The 17,475-nt window shown below is 42.4% G+C and overlaps 1 protein-coding gene across 11 annotated transcripts in view; it reads left to right on the top strand.

Moving 5' to 3' along the window:
* MACF1 (microtubule actin crosslinking factor 1) overlaps positions 1-17,475 on the top strand; it is a 410,697-nt gene that overhangs the window by 369,443 nt on the left and 23,779 nt on the right. For all 11 annotated transcript variants that reach the window (XM_069068000.1, XM_069068006.1, XM_069068005.1 and 8 more), the window contains 17 exons: positions 447-569; positions 683-784; positions 1,576-1,677; positions 1,791-1,964; positions 2,058-2,213; positions 2,346-2,546; positions 4,824-4,952; positions 5,658-5,831; positions 7,216-7,371; positions 7,672-7,878; positions 7,972-8,091; positions 11,173-11,342; positions 13,322-13,481; positions 14,542-14,736; positions 15,170-15,298; positions 16,229-16,372; positions 17,086-17,274. In XM_069068000.1, the coding sequence (XP_068924101.1) occupies positions 447-569; positions 683-784; positions 1,576-1,677; positions 1,791-1,964; positions 2,058-2,213; positions 2,346-2,546; positions 4,824-4,952; positions 5,658-5,831; positions 7,216-7,371; positions 7,672-7,878; positions 7,972-8,091; positions 11,173-11,342; positions 13,322-13,481; positions 14,542-14,736; positions 15,170-15,298; positions 16,229-16,372; positions 17,086-17,274 (2,631 nt within the window). The remainder of the gene's footprint in view (positions 1-446; positions 570-682; positions 785-1,575; positions 1,678-1,790; positions 1,965-2,057; positions 2,214-2,345; positions 2,547-4,823; positions 4,953-5,657; positions 5,832-7,215; positions 7,372-7,671; positions 7,879-7,971; positions 8,092-11,172; positions 11,343-13,321; positions 13,482-14,541; positions 14,737-15,169; positions 15,299-16,228; positions 16,373-17,085; positions 17,275-17,475) is intronic.

Consider the following 17,475-nt stretch of genomic DNA (forward strand, 5'->3'; position numbering starts at 1 on the left):
GGAAGAGAAGGGGCCTGCATAAAGTCCTGAAAATCCAGTGCAGCATCCCCAGTCTGCTCTATGTGCATTTAAAAAAAAAAGGTCTGGAGAGCCTCAGTCCTTAAGAAACAAAATATAGGAGAAACCAAAAGACATCTGCAGAACGGCCCTGGCAGCTCTGTGGGGCCTTCTCTGTTCTGAAGGCTGTGAATTGCATTTCAAGACCTTAAGAGTTGAGGGGCGGCCAGGTAGCACAGTGAGTAAGAGCACCTGCTCCAGTGTCAGGATGACCTGGAGATTGAATCCCAGGCTCAGACACTTAGCACCCACCCAGAAACACCTGGCTGTGTAACCTTGAGCAAGTTACTTAACCCCAATTGCTTAAAAAAAATTTTTTTTTAATAAAAAAAAAAAGAGTTGTGTCCATCTTTTCTGCTTTGACTTATCCTGTATTCATTTGCACACAGACTATTAAAGAGGAGACAGATGGTCTGCATGAAGAACTTGAATTTATCCGGATCCTTGGAGCAGACTTGATTTTTGCTTGTGGAGAAACAGAGAAACCAGAGGTGAAGAAGAGCATTGATGAGGTATGAAGAGGTTGGCTGGAGTCTTGTAGAAGATGGAGCTCCTGCCTGTGGCCTACAAAGGAAGCATGGCAGATTTCCTTACTGTGAGCCCTAATTTTTTTTTTTTCTTAAAGCTGAACAATGCCTGGGAGAACTTAAACAAAACCTGGAGAGAGAGGTTAGACAAACTGGAGGAAGCCATGCAGGCTGCTGTGCAGTATCAGGATACCCTGCAGGTGAGAGGCCAGGGAAAGACTGAGCTAAGAGATGGGGACCCATGGATAACAAGTCACCATTATCAGATGGCCAAGTCCCTAGTCACTCTGAGGACTAATAATTTCCACTGGTGTAGCTTTGGTCTGCGCATTAACAGCTAGGGAAATCATGAGATATATGTGGTATACAAGTTTCCTGACATTGCTTCTAATCTTTGCATATAGACTTGTAGGTCTTTTGGGTGGTCATCTCCTCCAGCCCCTCATTGGACATATAAGGACCAAAGCAATTAAGTGATTTCTCCAAAGTAGCAGATGGGAGGCAAGAGGGCAGTTCTTCTGACTCACGTGTGTGTTTTTTTCAGTGGCATATTTTGGCTATTAAACTAAGTTTGCCCAGAAACTATGACAGAGGACCAGAGAGATCAAAAGAAAGTGAGCTGTCTTGATTTGCAACCCTAATGATAGGAATAAAAGAGCTCTGTCCTATCCTGAGTGTTTATGGGCCTGGCCTCCACCCTTCAGCCTCCTACTAATAGTCCCTGAAATGACAAGTGTTCAGTAGTGATCTCTGAGTCATAATTCCCAATTTTTATCTACAGTTAACCGGACCAGTTTATAATTCTTTAAATTTTAGACCTTCACAAGCTTACTTTCTAATCCTTTTTTGCCTGGAATAAAGTCTACTCTTTTTTTTAACTTAAGAATGAACATCATGAGGGTTGGATTTGCTTCTGTTTACCTGCATAGGGGCCATCTACTTTTCCTTTAGGTTTCCATAGTCTGATTTTTCTAATTGTGTTTAATTTTAGACCATGTTTGACTGGCTAGATAACACTGTGATTAAACTCTGCAACATGCCTCCTGTCGGCACTGACCTCAACACTGTGAAAGATCAGCTAAATGAGATGAAGGTTTGTTCCCTGAGCAGGACTGGGAGGACTGATTGTGTGCGTGGGGACCGGGGTGATCTTTGAAAGGCCTAGTCATCTTGCCACACTAATATTAAGGGTTTTGTGTTTGGTAGGAGTTTAAGATGGAAGTTTACCAACAACAGATTGAGATGGAGAAGTTAAATCACCAAGGAGAGCTGATGTTGAAAAAAGCTACTGATGAAACCGACAGAGACATTATCCGAGAACCACTGACAGAGCTGAAGCACCTCTGGGAGAACCTGGGTGAGAAAATCGCCCACAGGCAGGTACGGTGGACGTTACCAGAAGCACACACACCCTGTTTCTTGGGATTTTTCCCTTTCCTCACTTTCCTAATTCTCCTATCTTTTCCCAACCAGCACAAGCTTGAAGGGGCTCTGCTAGCACTTGGTCAGTTCCAGCACGCATTAGAGGAGCTGATGAGCTGGCTGACTCACACAGAAGAGCTGTTAGATGCCCAGAGGCCAATCAATGGAGACCCCAAAGTCATTGAGGTTGAGCTTGCAAAACACCACGTAAGTCATTGATTTTTCTCTCTCTAAACATTTTGGTTTGAAACCAAAAACTAACTTACTTTCTCTATCTCTCAGAATAGGCTTGAATTGATTAAACCTGCAAGAGAAATTAACATGTTCAATATTCCTTAGGTCCTAAAAAATGATGTGTTGGCTCACCAAGCCACAGTTGAAACAGTCAACAAAGCTGGCAATGAGCTTCTGGAATCCAGTGCTGGTGATGATGATGCAAGCAGCTTACGGAACCGACTGGAAACAATGAACCAGTGCTGGGAGTCGGTGCTGCAGAAGACAGAGGAGCGAGAGCAGCAGCTGCAGTCGACCCTCCAGCAGGTAGGCAGCATTCTCCAGGGCTGGCATAGCTGTGCATGCACACACATAAACATGTGTCTGTAGACTTATGAAATCACTAAAGCTCAGCATTGGAGAGGCCATGGAGTCTAGCCTTTGTTTGAAGACCTCCAGGCAGGAGCTTCCCACCACCTCCTGAGACATTCTGTTTGGTTAGCACCAACTGTTAGCAGTCCTTTTCCTTGTATCATTTAAATTTGCTTCTTTAAAACTTGCCTGTTTCTCTTTACCTTTGCCTTCCAGGCTTAAAAAGAATAAGTCTCTTCCTTTTTCACTGCAACAACCCTTCAGATTCTTTTCTTTTCTTTTCTTTTTTTGGCTTTTTGGAGGGCAATTGGGGTTAGGTGACTTGCCCAAAGTCACGTGGCTAGTAAGCGTGTCAAGTTTCTGAGATCAGATTTGAACTCAGGTCCTCCTGACTCCAGGGCCAGTGCTCCATTCACTGCGCCACATAGCTGCCCCAAAAGTGTGATTTTGTTGCTCCAATAAATCTTTTTTTTTTTTTTTTTTTTGCTTTTTGGAAACCCTTCAGATTCTTGAAGATAGTTATGATTTATTTGCCTCTTAAGAATAAGCACCCCTAGTTTCTCCATCTGATTCTTGTGGGGCATGATCTTGAGGCCCTTTCATATCCTGATTGTCTTCCTTGGGATATTCTTCATCTCATCAGTCTTTCCAAAAAATACAACACCCAGAACAGAACACAGTGCTCCACTGAAGGTGGTTTGATCTGGGCAGAAAGCGAGGGTAGCATCAGCATCTTAACTCCCTCACCCCAGACACTCTGCTTCTTTTAATGTAGCTTCCTATCACATGAATTACCTGTCCTGAGGCCTTTTGCAAGTTGCAGCAGCTACTGTGGCCTGACATGCCCTACCGTATCTTACACTTCTCAAGTAGATTTTTTGAACCTCTCTAGTGTGAGATTTTACATGGATCCCTATTAAATTACATTATCTTATTTAAAATGATGATATTGGGGTAGCTAGGTGGCTCAGTGAGTAGAGCACCAGCCCTGGAGTCAGGACCTGAGTTCAAATCCACCTCAGACATTTAACACTTAGCAAGCTGTGTGACCTTGGGCAAGTCACTTAACCTCAATTGCCCTGCCTTCCTCCCTCCAAAAATGATGACATTTCTGAATCAATTACCAGTGAATTGCCATTGAAGCCAAATTTGAACTCAGGTCCTCCTACTCCAGGGCCTATGCTCTATTCACTGCACCATCTAGCTGCCCCTATTCATTGATTTTTGCACTTAAAAAAATTACCCAAACAAAACCAATCATTAAAAAACAAACAAAAAACCCTAAACTCCATAAGCAATTAAACAAAATAGTTTTTTAAGGTATTATGCATAATCATGCACACTCTCATATCCTTGTGTTATTTTGATTGAGATGGATCTGTAATGTCATTGCTATAGGGAATTCAAAGTGAAGAAAATCACTTCTGCCAATACAGATGGGTGCCTACTCTACACCGTATAGGCTTAGAGAATTGCCTTATAGGCAGTGAAAACATTAATGATTGTGCTGAGGGCCCTCCCAGGGAGAATGTGTGTGGCAGGACTGGAACCCGGGGCTTCTGACTTTTAAGACCATGTCTCTTTCCCCTGTACCAGGCTGCTTTCCAAATGATCAAGTAAACTAAGACCATAGACGTTCAGTTCCACAAGGTAGCACCAGGACTGTTCTTTGTATTTTCTGTATCATCTTAGACATGGCAAGTGGAGCTTGAAGAAGAGCCCTTACAGATCATCAATTTGCAGAGAGAAGGGAAAAGTGAAGTGTTTTTACCCGGGGTTACACGACACAGATGTTAACAAGTTGAGCTGGGATTTGAACCTTAATACTTTAACTGGAAATCTAGTGCATCAGACTGTCCTCTCTTCCCATAAAAGGAGCGATTTGTGATTTACTGATGCTGCTCCTGTTCTGTGGGATTAGATTTTACTTGATGAAATTGTTTAGGTAGAGATCTAATTTCACCCTTGAAATATCTGAATCTGTAAAATAATCAGCTGTGCTGTTATGAGGCTTCTGTATTTGCTGTTTTGTTGTAGAGGGTAGAAATGTTTTTAGTCGATCCATGGGCCGGGCTGGATCGTAGCTAAGTCGTGGAATGACTCTCAGGAATTGTCAGAATCACTTTTCCTTAGAGTTGGATTCTATATACAGTAATTTAGAAAGTTAGATTTCAGACCTAAGGTTAATAATTGCTAATGTCCTCAATTCACAGTCTGGCTTTTCTCAAATAGGCCCAGGGTTTCCACAGTGAAATTGAAGATTTTCTCTTGGGACTGACTCGTATGGAAAACCAGCTTTCTTCATCCAAGCCCACAGGAGGACTTCCTGAGACAGCACGAGAACAACTCAATGCCCACATGGTAAGAGCTTGTGAATCAGAGCACAAAATTCCTTTCAAAGCCAGAAGCCTATGTGTCTTTAGAGCTGCTCCTTGGTGTATATTTTTGTTGATGATAATTTAATACAAAAATCAGATGAGCACTTATCCAGAGCTTTTGTCAGTTTCTGTCATGTCCCAGTATTTCTTGGAGAAGTTTGGCAGATAAAAAATATCAGTGATCCGCTCATATTCTTATATTTATCAATAGGGCTTAGACAACTTTATTGGTAAAGAAAAAATGAGAGTACAGTACAGAGTCTGCCTCTGTAACAGTGAAATGGAGATGTGCTCCATGAGGGGGCTACTTAGTACAGATTTCAAGAAACCCTGATATGTCCGTTTTTCAGGAAAAGGGTCTCAAATCAATATAAAATTGAAGGGACAAATCCTCTGATAGTGACATAAGTTATCCCTAGGGTCTTCCCCCACTCCCCATGTCTGGTTCTAAAAATACATGTGTTCCCAGTTAAGGCCTTCTGTAGCCTTATAGTTTAGCTGCTGAATTCCAGATACGAGAGACAGACCTAGAATCATACTTTCATATCTTCCCAGGTTCTCTCCTAGGATTTATTATAACATGTGAGAACATGTACATGTGCTTGATTGTATGTCATTTTCATTGAACTGAAATCCTATTGACATGTGCCTTTTGGATATTTTTGCTGCCTCTTTAAATTGCATATAGGAGCTCTATGACCAGCTGAAAGCCCAGGAGGAGACGTATAACCAGCTTCTGGACAAGGGGAGGCTGATACTCCTAAGCCGGGATGACTCTGGGTCTGGCTCAAAAACGGAGCAGAGTGTTACTCTCTTAGAACAAAAATGGCACGTGGTCAGCAGCAAGATGGAAGAGAGAAAGGTACCAGTGTGGTGAGCGCCATCCAAAAAGGGGCAGACACACACTTACAAAGACCTCGTTCGGGGAGGCAGCCTTTTCTTTATATTTGTTTACAATCTATACTTCCATCAATCAGCTACACTGGTGATTGAAGTGGTGATTCCCTGAGATGTCTGCTCTCTCCCCTCTCAAATTCTGTAGACGGCTCATTTCATAGCCTCCCGTATTCCCCCTTCGAGTGCAGGGAATGGCCTTCATTTTGTCTTCTATCTGCAGTGCCTAGCGTGAGGCTTTTTGGCCAGATAGGTTGGTTGGATTCACTCTCATCATACTGTGTTCGCTCATTTCCTGGAATCACTAACCACAATGGTGATTTACTTTGTGACTGTTTTTAGTCGCCAACTTTTAACTCTTAACTTGAAGGGAAGGCCAGTGGCTTTTAAAAATCATGAACAATTTCATGAAGTACCTATGGGTAATTTCCAGAGACAGTTTAAAAAATCAGGAGACATGTTCTTAGTCAAATAACTGAGAAAAGGCAAGGGATTTCTTTTCAGAAGAGCAAAAGAAAGGAGGATATGATTAGGAGCCAACCAATTATGAATAATCAGATCAGATCCTTTTTTCAGAGTAAGTACCAAAAGCAGTTGTACTCTTTACCTACCTGTCACTACAATGTTACCTGAAGATAAGATGTGGCAGGTGGGCAGAAAGTAGAAGAGAGAACTGTAGATTATGAAGATAGAGGCCCACCAATGGGTATTTAAGGCATATTTAAGGATCTGTCCTTGTCAAACCTTATAGAACTTGGAGTGTAACTTGTCCCAATTGGGTCTTTTTCATTTGCATGTGTATTTCGAGTCTTTATGACCTAAATAATAGGACCTTGAATTTCAAGGAACAGGAATGCTCATTTTTGTTGTCAGATTTTTACCTAGAACTGCTAAAACTTCCTGACTGCTTTTATTGCATTGATTGCTTACGAGTACACTGGCCTTTTTTTGTAACACACTTTCCCCAAATGGGTATTCACAGAAATTCTAACAGATCAGTGAACGTACCTCCTGAATTTGACAATGTAAAGAAAAAACTGAAGGAAATTGAAGTTTAACCCAAGCCAGTTCACAGATCCTGCAGCTGTCACTTCCAGAGCATCCATTCCTTTCCATTTATTGAGTAGTTTCCTTCCCTACATGCTAATTGAATGCACACTTCTTATCCATTTGTTCCACTTTCAGCCCCTAGCATTGAAATCCACCCTTCTTGACAAACAAGTCATGTTCTGTGGTTGTCTTAATGAGGTTCCCCTTTTAGAGGTCATTTCATCTGGTATACAATGAAGTTTTTGTCTGTAAATTCATAGTCCCTAAACATGGTCCTTTCTCTTTGTGTCATTAAAATTCAGTCAAAGCTGGAAGAAGTGCTCAACCTGGCATCAGAATTCCAGAATTCTCTGCAGGAGTTTATCAACTGGCTAACACTAGCAGAACAGAGTTTGAACATCGCGCCTCCACCCAGCCTTATCCTAAATACCATCCTCTCACAAATTGATGAGCACAAGGTACCAGTTAACTCCTTAGTAAAGGTGTGGATGAAAGAGGCTCATGAGTTCATAGTTCTGTATATGTCAGTGGTTAGTCTGTCTTTTCTTTAGAGTTATGCAGTAACAGTTCACAATTATTTGGTACCTTACAGTCTATAAAAACCCAACCAGGGAGACAGGCTTTGATAGCAAGTCAGAAACTCACCTAAGGTTACATGGCAAGTACATTATGAGGGTGGAACATGGTCTCAGTCTTCAGGCTCCCAGGTCCAATACTCTTTGTCTTTTGAGATTGCAAGAGCAACGTTCTTTTTTTAGGTTTTTGCCAATGAAGTGAATGCTCACCGGGACCACATCATTGAGCTAGATCAGACTGGAAATCAGTTGAAGTTTCTCAGTCAAAAGCAGGATGTTGTCCTGATCAAGAACTTATTGGTTAGTGTTCAGTCTCGGTGGGAAAAGGTGGTTCAACGGTCTGTCGAGAGGGGTCGATCTTTGGATGATGCCAGAAAACGAGCTAAACAAGTAAGAAACTTTTATTGAGGAATGTTATAAACAAGTTTCTTAGGATCAAACCTCATACTCTAGCATCCCAATGTTTTTGTCATGTGGTTCCAGTTCCACGAAGTTTGGAAAAAACTGATTGATTGGCTAGAAGATGCAGAGAATCACTTAGACTCGGAGCTGGAGATATCCAATGATCCAGACAAAATTAAACTTCAGCTATCCAAGCACAAGGTAAGGCAGTCCATTGATCACAGGTTGATCCCTAATATAAAAACTTATAGAGATTATGACTTGGTATGAAATAGTGTAACTCTTTCAGAAGAGAAACAAACAACTGGCAAGTAGAAAGAGCACCAAAAGAAGCTAGCCTCCAACTTCATTCACTAGCCAGTCTGACCCCTCAGTATCCTTCATCTTGGTAGATGGAGGACACTAAGAGTGCATTATTGTGCATATCCTATCAGACACAATTGTTTTGTGTGTTGATTTTTCCTAACTATTTTTCTTTGTTACAAGGAAAGGTTTGGTGTTGGTAGATTGGGAAATAGTTATGGTGTAATAGAACTATAAAATATGTAAATAAAAATAAGGAAAGAAATTCAATATACTTTGCAAAATCTAGAGAGATGCGGGATGCTGGAAATTAACCCTCCTTTGGTCTAAATCCTTCCAACCAGAGGTGTGTCATGTTCTTTTCCACTCTCTGACAAAATCTTTGTCTAGCCTCAGACTGTGTCCTGTGAAAATATATTAAAATTTTAGTGGGCTGCAAGCCAACAACATGGTGTAGTAACCATAAAAAGGGTATGAGATTTTAAAACTCCGTTATGAGAAGTATAGTGTCCCTGTTGAGTGAGGGGGTGGTTGCCCTGTGTATACCATCCCAGTCACACCACATCAGAAGAACTACTTCCAGTTCTGGGGCTACATTTTAAGGAGAACAGTAACAGACTGAAGTGCCTCCAGAGGAGGCCAGCCAGATCAGGGAAGGGCTTGATACCCTAACATAGAAGGTCTGTTGTAGGCCCAGGGGAAAGAAAACCACAGGAAGGAAGAATGTGCATGCTGTCTCTGAGCACCTGGAGGCTGTCAAATGTGGCGTGATTAGATTTTGTCTCAAGAGGGCAGATTTAGAGGGAAGAGAGAGGTTACAGAGGAACAGGTTTAGAAGTTAGAAAAACATCTCTTAACAATGAAAGTTGTCCATCTGTGGCATGGACTGTCTCAGCAGAGGTTTTCCCTTTTTCTGGGTCTGCATGTGGAGCCTTGATGTCCCCTTAGTGAGAAGGCTGGAAAGGCTCTTTCAGTCCATGATAAGTTGGACTGCCTAGTTCTCAGGCTCTTTCCATCTTGGGAATCCTACAGTTCTCTGAAATCCCTTAAACATCTTACACTATCCTAACTGTCAATTCAGTATGATGTCATCAAGAACAGTGTCTTCCAGACATGAGTCTGCTAGGTATCGTGTCTTGGATGAGGGGGCTCCTCAGTGGTTTACTGGTAGGATCTTCCCAGCTTCAGCCAAGTGGGTGACAGTCTCTCATGCTGTCTGTGAGTCATGTGGAGCTCTACATTTTCATTTACTTAGGCATATTTTGAATTGATGGAGTGACTGGGATTCAAGTGAGGATTACTGGGTCCATTAGTTTGGAAGGTGGTCTCTAGTGAAAGACCCCAGGGATCTGGCCTTAGCCATGTTCTGTCCAACATGCTCTATGGTGACTTAGAGGGAGGCATAGATGGTGTACACTTATTGAGTTTGTAGATGACCTAAAGCAAGGCAGGCTAGCTGGTACAGTGGCAGGAGCCCAAATAAAGTCTTAAGAGACCACTGTAAAATCCTACACTTGGGTTCAGAAAATCCATAGTGGGAAATCTGACAAGACAATACTTCATGTAAAATACTGCCACCCTTAGTGGACTGCAGTGCCACGCCACCTGGAGCCCTCTGTGGCGTGGCAGTCAAAGATTTCATGTGGCTGAGGCTCTGGGAATGGAAACCTCATCTCCAGAATAAGAATCCTTCTGCACAGGTCAAACCACATCTGGAGTGCCAGATTTAGTTCTGGGCACCACAGTTTAGAAGAAACATTGACCAGCTGAAAAGTGTGCAGAGGGAAGTCCTCAGGATGGCAAGGGGGCTGGAAACCAGGCTTTTCCAGCACTGATTGAAGGAACTGGTGAAAAGAAGAGTTAAGGGAGGGGATCCTGTTTACAGGGCAGTTGTATAGAGTGATTATTAGAATTGCTTTACTTTACACCAACTGGCAGCAAAAGGAGTTGCAAATAAAAGGCAATCACAGAGGCAGACTGTGCATCACAACTTCTTAACATTGAGAGTGATCTATAAGAATGATGATGGTCATCATTAGCATTTACAGAGCACTTCAAGGTTTGCAAAACATTTTACAAATATCCCATTTGATTCTCACAATTACCTTGGGAGGTGGGTGTTGATATTATCCCCATTTTACAGATGAGGAAACTTAGGCAGAGAGAGGTTAAGAAATTTGCCTAAGGTCACTCAGCTAGTAAGTATCTGAGACTGAATTTGAACTCAGGTCTTCCTGACTCCAGACCTGGCACTCAATTCAGTACTACCCCAAAGTAGAATGGGCTGACTCAAGGTGGTGAACAGTCTGTCAGTAAAGGTTTTTAAGTAGAATCTGTACAATTCTTTGTCATGAATGTATTTAGCTTTGTGTTTGGGCAAACGGCTTCTGAGGCCTCTTTTAATTCAAAGATTCCTAGATTCTATAATTTCAAGGAATAAATCACCAGGACATATGAGTTAGTCTTAGGTAGACATCTTATGCTACTCTAAACAACAAAACCCTATAGATAGCAAATTTTAAGTCTTTATTTGGAGGGTACATTTTGTCTTGACACAACAGATGCTTCCTAACCAGTCCCCAGACAATTCACTCCTGAGGAATAGTTCAGCAAAATTGCCTAATAGTGTGCTTGTGACTAATAGTATAGCCCACACTGCAATTTTGGAGTTCACTGATTTCTGATCAGGAGAGGTATGGTTTTAACTTCAGTACTGTGGAACATTTGCCCTGAACATTCTGCCATTCTATGCTGTATTCGTTGACCTTGCTGTTGTGACTTTTCTGTGCTGTCCTTTGGACCCTGCTGTGAGCAGCTTTGGAAAGCTCTGTTACTACAAAGTCAGCAGAAGGCACTATCATCTTCATGCTTCTTGCACGTATATGGCCGGAAAATCATCCATGGCTCTCTTACTTTTTCTAAGCCAGAAATGTATCTGATCTAAAATAGAGGCTTTCCCTTTACTGTTTGGAACCACAGGAATTTCAGAAAACACTTGGTGGCAAACAGCCTGTATATGATACTACCATTCGGACTGGCAGAGCCCTGAAAGAAAAGACCTCACTTCCTGATGATGCTCAGAAACTTGACAACTGCCTGGGGGAAGTCAGAGACAAATGGGACACTGTCTGTGGCAAGTCTGTGGAACGGTGAGCTGGAGTGTAGATGTGGGCCTCTGGGTCTGTGTGTAGTGTTGACTCCCTTTTTTTTTTTTTAAACGTTTTGAGGGGGGAAGGCAGGGCAGTTGGGGTTAAATGACTTGCCCAAGGTCACATGGCAAGTAAGTGTTAAGTGTTTGAGGCCAGATTTGAACTCAGGTCCTCCTGAGTCCAGGGCCAATGCTCTTTTCACTGTGCCACCTAGCTGCCCCTAGTGTTTACTTTCAAAGAAAGTAACCCTAACATCAATTTAGGGCCCATCTCTTTATTCTCTATAGCATACAACCCATTGCTGGTCTTCATTAAGGTCTAAATAAGCCTGATGTCTTAGGCTTGTAATTCTAACCCCAGAAGGAATCCAGATATCTCAGAGGATATTGTAAAATAGTCGCAACACAATTAGATCTGATTCTCTCTAATTTGAAGTTAAACTTTCTGCCCCCCAGCACCTTAAGGGAAGTTGGGAGTACATTTAGTTGTTGGCATTATTACAGGGCAGTATGACATAGTGGAATGGATAGAGAGCCGGCCTAGGAGTTCGAATCCCCCATCTGACACCAGCTGACTGTGTGACCCTGGGAAAGTCACTTAGTACTCTAGGCCAGAGATGTTAAACACACAGCATAGCACTCCTGAGGGGAGCCCAAATCATTAAAAATTTTAATGTGAAATATTTAACAAATAAAAATAGAACCTAGATATTAGATAATAATTTTCTAAATCAACATGTGACCCACAGGAATCCTTATGTATGGTTTAGTGGCCCCTGTTTCTATTTGAGTTTGCTACCAATACTCTAAGCAACACTCTTAAACCTATGGGTTATAGAAAAGGTGCCAGTCTTCATGGCTAGAAAAAGATGCCTCTTCTGGGAATTCCTTGTATCAGTGAAATCATAGTTCTACTCTCCATTCCTGTCCCATTTTTACAGAAAATAGGAGTTGTAAAAAGTTACTAAATCAAATTTAATGCTTTTATGGGTATATTTGGTAGAGCTGCAGTTAAGCTATCTTAGATCTTCCAGGATATGTGAAATTGTTGGTGTGATTTTCCTTTACCAGTATAGAATGCAACCAACCTCTCCATACCTTAGCAGGTGACTTTTAAAGCTATTGTAGCAAAGAAAATTCATCTTGTGGCTGCTTTTCTGAAGGCAAGGCTTTCTCAGCTGACCTAAGCCAGTCCTCAGATGTTAACTATCCACTTCTTTGCCAGACCCATGCTCAAAGCCTTGATACCTTGACAGGACCTGTTGGAGCCTCCACTCCTGGCATAGCCTTTGAGAACTCAGTATCACGCCCATGCTACCATGAGGGCATAGGATGAATACTTTAGTGAAGATTCTGATCCCTTTTTTTTAAAAAATAACCGTTCAGGGTGGCTAGGTGGTACAGTGAGTAGAGCACCAGCCCTGGAGTCAGGAGGACCTGAGTTCAAATCCAGCCTCAGACACTTAACACAAAAACTAGCCATCGTGACCTTGGGCAAGTCACTTAACCCCAACTGCCCTCCAAAAAGCAAAAATAAAAATAAAATAACCATTTGTCTCTCTTGTTTACACATTCCAGATTTCTCAGCTTTCCAGATAAGTGGTTGTTTAGGGCTGTTTCTCAAGAACTATTCCCTTTCAAGACTTAATAACTTTGACATATCCAATGATCTACCACAATTCCAAAGTACTCATGATGTCAAATGCTGTCTGTTTCCAGACAGAGAACTGATGATCTCAGAGTGCAGATTAAGACTTTTTTCCCTTATTTTTCTTGCTTTTTTTCTTAATGTGACAAATGTAGAACTTAAGTTTTGCATGACTTCATATATATCATGTTTCTTGCCTTCTCAACGGGTGGAAGGAGGAAAAAAATTTAGAACTGAAAATAAAAATAAAATTTAAAAAAAGAACTGTACCTTTTCAGAATTAGTTACAAAAGTGACTTTTGCCATTCTGAAGTTCTGATGTACACTTGTAGGCAGCATAAGCTAGAAGAGGCCCTCCTCTTCTCTGGCCAGTTTATGGATGCACTGCAGGCTCTGGTTGATTGGTTGTACAAGGTGGAGCCACAGCTGGCTGAAGACCAGCCTGTCCACGGGGATCTCGACCTGGTCATGAACCTCATGGATGCGCATAAGGTAGGAAGAAGCCATCTGTGCTTCATGAAAGGCCACATAGCTGTCTGTACTCAGGTTTTCACCTGCCTCTGCCCTTCAAGGGAATACCTGCAACAAGTCCAGCTTCTCGCTGTTCAGGCAGACAGGATGCTCTGATTCTCAGCTGTGGGCTTGGCACCCACCTGACTAGGCCTTCAATCTTTCCCTAAACCATGAATGGTGGTGGTGCCCCACCCACCTCACTTTCAGTGAGGCTGGTTTCCCCTAAGTGCTCCGATGATGCTGAAGAGATAACACCTGTGTTTCTCGTTTCTTTGTTCGTGTTTTTATGTACTAACTTGAACCACAGCTGCCATTCTGGATTAGGCACAGGTTTGTCTAAACTAGTTCTTTCCTTGTGCTGTTCAGGATTTATGATTGTGTAAACTTCACTTTGAGAATCCATTTTATGCCCTGTCTCTGTAGCCCTTTGGCTGACTTCATAGGCTGAGTCACAGAATGAACCAGAATACTGGATCTATGGGCTCATAGGATTGAGGCATCTCCAGCAATTCACAGGATAGGAATTTTTTATCCTCAATGAAGGAAACAAAATTTTTGTCTTAGAAGCCTATTTTTAAAATGTGTTCCTTGATATTCCATAGTTTTTCAGAGGCCATTTCCAGGGTCTAGAATACACTCCCTCCTCACTTCCATCTCCTAGGGTCCAAGCTTCCTTCAGAGTACTGCAGCTGCCCCTCCTACCTTCTCTTCCCTTCCCTAAGTGATCCTCCCATTTGTTAGTATTCCCTCCCTTATGAAATTACTCTATATATACTTAGAATTTACTGCATACATATTGTATCCTCCTCCCCCAGGTGTTCTTACAGTAAAAATGTAAGCTCATTGAGGGCAGGAACAGGGAGCTTTTTGTTTTTGTCTCCCCAACCTTTAGTTGAACTAAATTATCCTGTCAGAAGCTGCATGGTGCCCTTAAATTCTGAACACCAGAATCTTCAGGGACCCTAAGTCAAGCTATCCACATGACCTTTGTGTGCTTTCAGGCTCCCAGCTATATGAAGGTGCCTTTTTCCCTTTACAGGTTTTCCAGAAGGAGTTGGGAAAGCGCACTGGGACTGTACAGGTCCTGAAGCGGTCTGGGCGAGAGCTGATTGAGAACAGCCGGGATGACACCACGTGGGTTCGGGTACAATTGCAGGAGCTCAGCACCCGCTGGGACACCGTGTGCAAGCTTTCTGTGTCTAAGCAGACCAGGCTGGAACATGCCCTGAAGCAGGTGTGAGAGGAGTGCCCAAATCCCTGGGTGTGGGCGTGGGCATGGTTGTGGCAGGCTCATCCCCTGCTTCAGAGCAGGACAGAAGTCAGGAATCCCAGTTCTTAATTTTCCTGTCAGGCACTTTCCCTTCTCAGTGCTGCTGGCCTGGAGTTTGGTCAGTCTCATTAGAGGATCCCCAAATGAAGAGGTGACTGATCATAGGCTCATCAATAGAGGTGAAATGACTTGCCCACAATCACACAGATAAACAGATCTAACACTTTCTGCTGGACCATGCTTCTTCTCAGTACTTACATTTGCCCAGGATAGTTTAAAAAAATATTAGAGGGCCTTGCCTCCTTTCTCTGCTGTAAACTCTGAGACACTGAGTAGACTCACAGACTCTGAGTTGCTGTAAGAGTCTCATTCATTCATCTACTCTTGGTCCCTGTAGGCAGAAGAATTTCGAAATGCAGTCCACATGCTGTTGGAATGGCTTTCTGAAGCCGAGCAGACCCTTCGCTTTCGGGGAGCACTTCCTGATGACACAGAAGCCTTACAGTCCCTCATCGATGTACACAAGGTAAGGCACTCCAGGGGATGATTTTTGAGGACATGCTGGTGGGGGCTGACCACTCAAAGACCTGAAGACTCTACTTAGAAGCATCATATGAAATGGAAGAGTTCCAGTTTGGCTTATCCCAGATTTGTCCAGTGAGAATGAGTTGATTCTTTTGCAGGAAATGATTGGCCTTTTTATCACCTTAAAGATTCAGTTTTCCCTGAACTCTCTTAAACACACAATTTCTTGCTCTTTTTTATAACCTCTTGTTGCCCGTTACAAAGAGTGAGGCTAATTATTTCCCCTAATTTGAAATCCTAGTCTTTATAAGTTATTTGCTTCTTCTGGTCCCACAGGACTTCCTAACTAGGCTGAAGGACATTGTGTGATGCCAGGTATTTTAAGCTGATGTGCCCTAAGCAGGAGACCAACTGTTCATTCCCACTTTGGTTTTTCTCATTATTTTATGTTGTCTGTATGTATGTTTTAAGCATTGCTGGACCTGTGGTTTGGTTTGGTTTTTTCTTAGATGTTGCCACATTTTGTAGTTCATTGTTAGTTCATACATAGTATTGAAACTACTCTTTACCAAAGCTTTTAAGTTTTAGAAATCTAAAAAATATTTTTAGAAAGGTGGAAAAAGGGATAATGAAATTGGCACAACTAAGATGGGCCTCTAGTGCCCCCTGTGTTGGCTCTTAGACCTGTCCCCACCTCAGAGACAGGCCCCTCTTCTGTGTGAGTAACCCCAGTGGTCCCCTCCATCTCTGCACTTTTCACATCTGGGCAAAGAAGGAGGCAACTGTAGAAAAGGCTAGGTTTCTGAATAACTGAAAGTGGAAAAAAACTGACAGCAAGTTTTTTTGTTATCTTTTTTCCCCCTCTGAATGTGACCCTAGCAGTCACCAAGAGAATACAGTCCTTAATTCATGTTTTGAAACATTTGTTTAGGAATTCATGAAGAAGGTGGAGGAAAAGAGAGTGGATGTGAATGCGGCTGTAGCAATGGGAGAAATCATCCTGGCAGTGTGCCACCCAGACTGTGTCACCACCATCAAACACTGGATCACCATTATCCGGGCACGGTTTGAAGAGGTGAGCCCCTGATCTCAGGTTCTAAAGGATTTCCTAGAGGTAGAGACAGTCAGCATCATTTTGGCTCTGGACAAGATGTTCTTGCAGTCTCTTGCTTATTCTCATGGGCACTTCCACAGGAACTGAATGAATACTACTTCCATTATTAGCCATCATCCCTATTCTCATAATAATATGCCCCAATCCATGAAGGAAAAAAGACAAGTAATTAGTGCTCTTGTATTAAGCAGGTCTTATTTGTCTGTGTGAGGAGACTCACAAATGTTGTTGGTGGTGTATTTATATAATTAAGAAACTTATTAGCAAACAGCTAATCATATGCATTTTCTTCCTCTTCCTGAGCAAAGACATCATGGAATAGAAGAAAAAGCACTAAAGGCTGTGTTTCTGACCCTGATTCTGTCAGTATTTCTGTGGCCTTGAGCAAGGCACAAAGTTCCTGGGTCTGTAAAGTGGGGGTGATAATTGCCGAATACAGGACATAGCACATAGGGATCTATCTGGAACATAAAGGCTTATTATGGCTCTCTCTCTTTATCTCTTCCACATTCTCTCTCTGTCTCACATACATTCTTTCTTTCTCACTCTCTCTCCCCCTCTATCTCTGTCTTTCTTTCTCTCTCTCCCTCTTCCTCTCTCTCCCCTCTTCTTCTTTCTCTGTTTCTGCCTTTCTCACACATCCTTTCTCTCTGTCTCTCTTGTTCTGTGTCCAGGTTCTGACGTGGGCAAAACAGCACCAGCAGCGTCTTGAAGCAGCCCTTTCTGAACTTGTTGCAAATGCTGAACTCTTGGAAGAACTTTTAGCTTGGATTCAGTGGGCTGAGACTACCCTTATCCAGCGAGATCAAGAACCAACCCCACAAAATATTGACCGAGTCAAATCTCTCATTGCTGAGCATCAGGTAACTGGACTGTTGACCTACTCTCCTTTCCTGAAGTGTTTTTCCTTGCTTGCTTGATCAGAGAATTATTAATTGATTCTTTTTGTAGGCAAGAACATTGGCAGCTCATCTCCCTGCCTGTAGTAAATATGTTTTGGAAATACCATTGAGTGAGCCTAGTGTCCCCTTACCCCTCCACCCAAATGTGTGCAGCACAGAAGG

Source organism: Petaurus breviceps, unplaced genomic scaffold, assembly GCF_028583685.1.
Source record: "Petaurus breviceps papuanus isolate PSGF00001 unplaced genomic scaffold, PetGlider_PUasm1.0 90760, whole genome shotgun sequence".
NCBI lineage: Eukaryota > Metazoa > Chordata > Mammalia > Diprotodontia > Petauridae > Petaurus > Petaurus breviceps.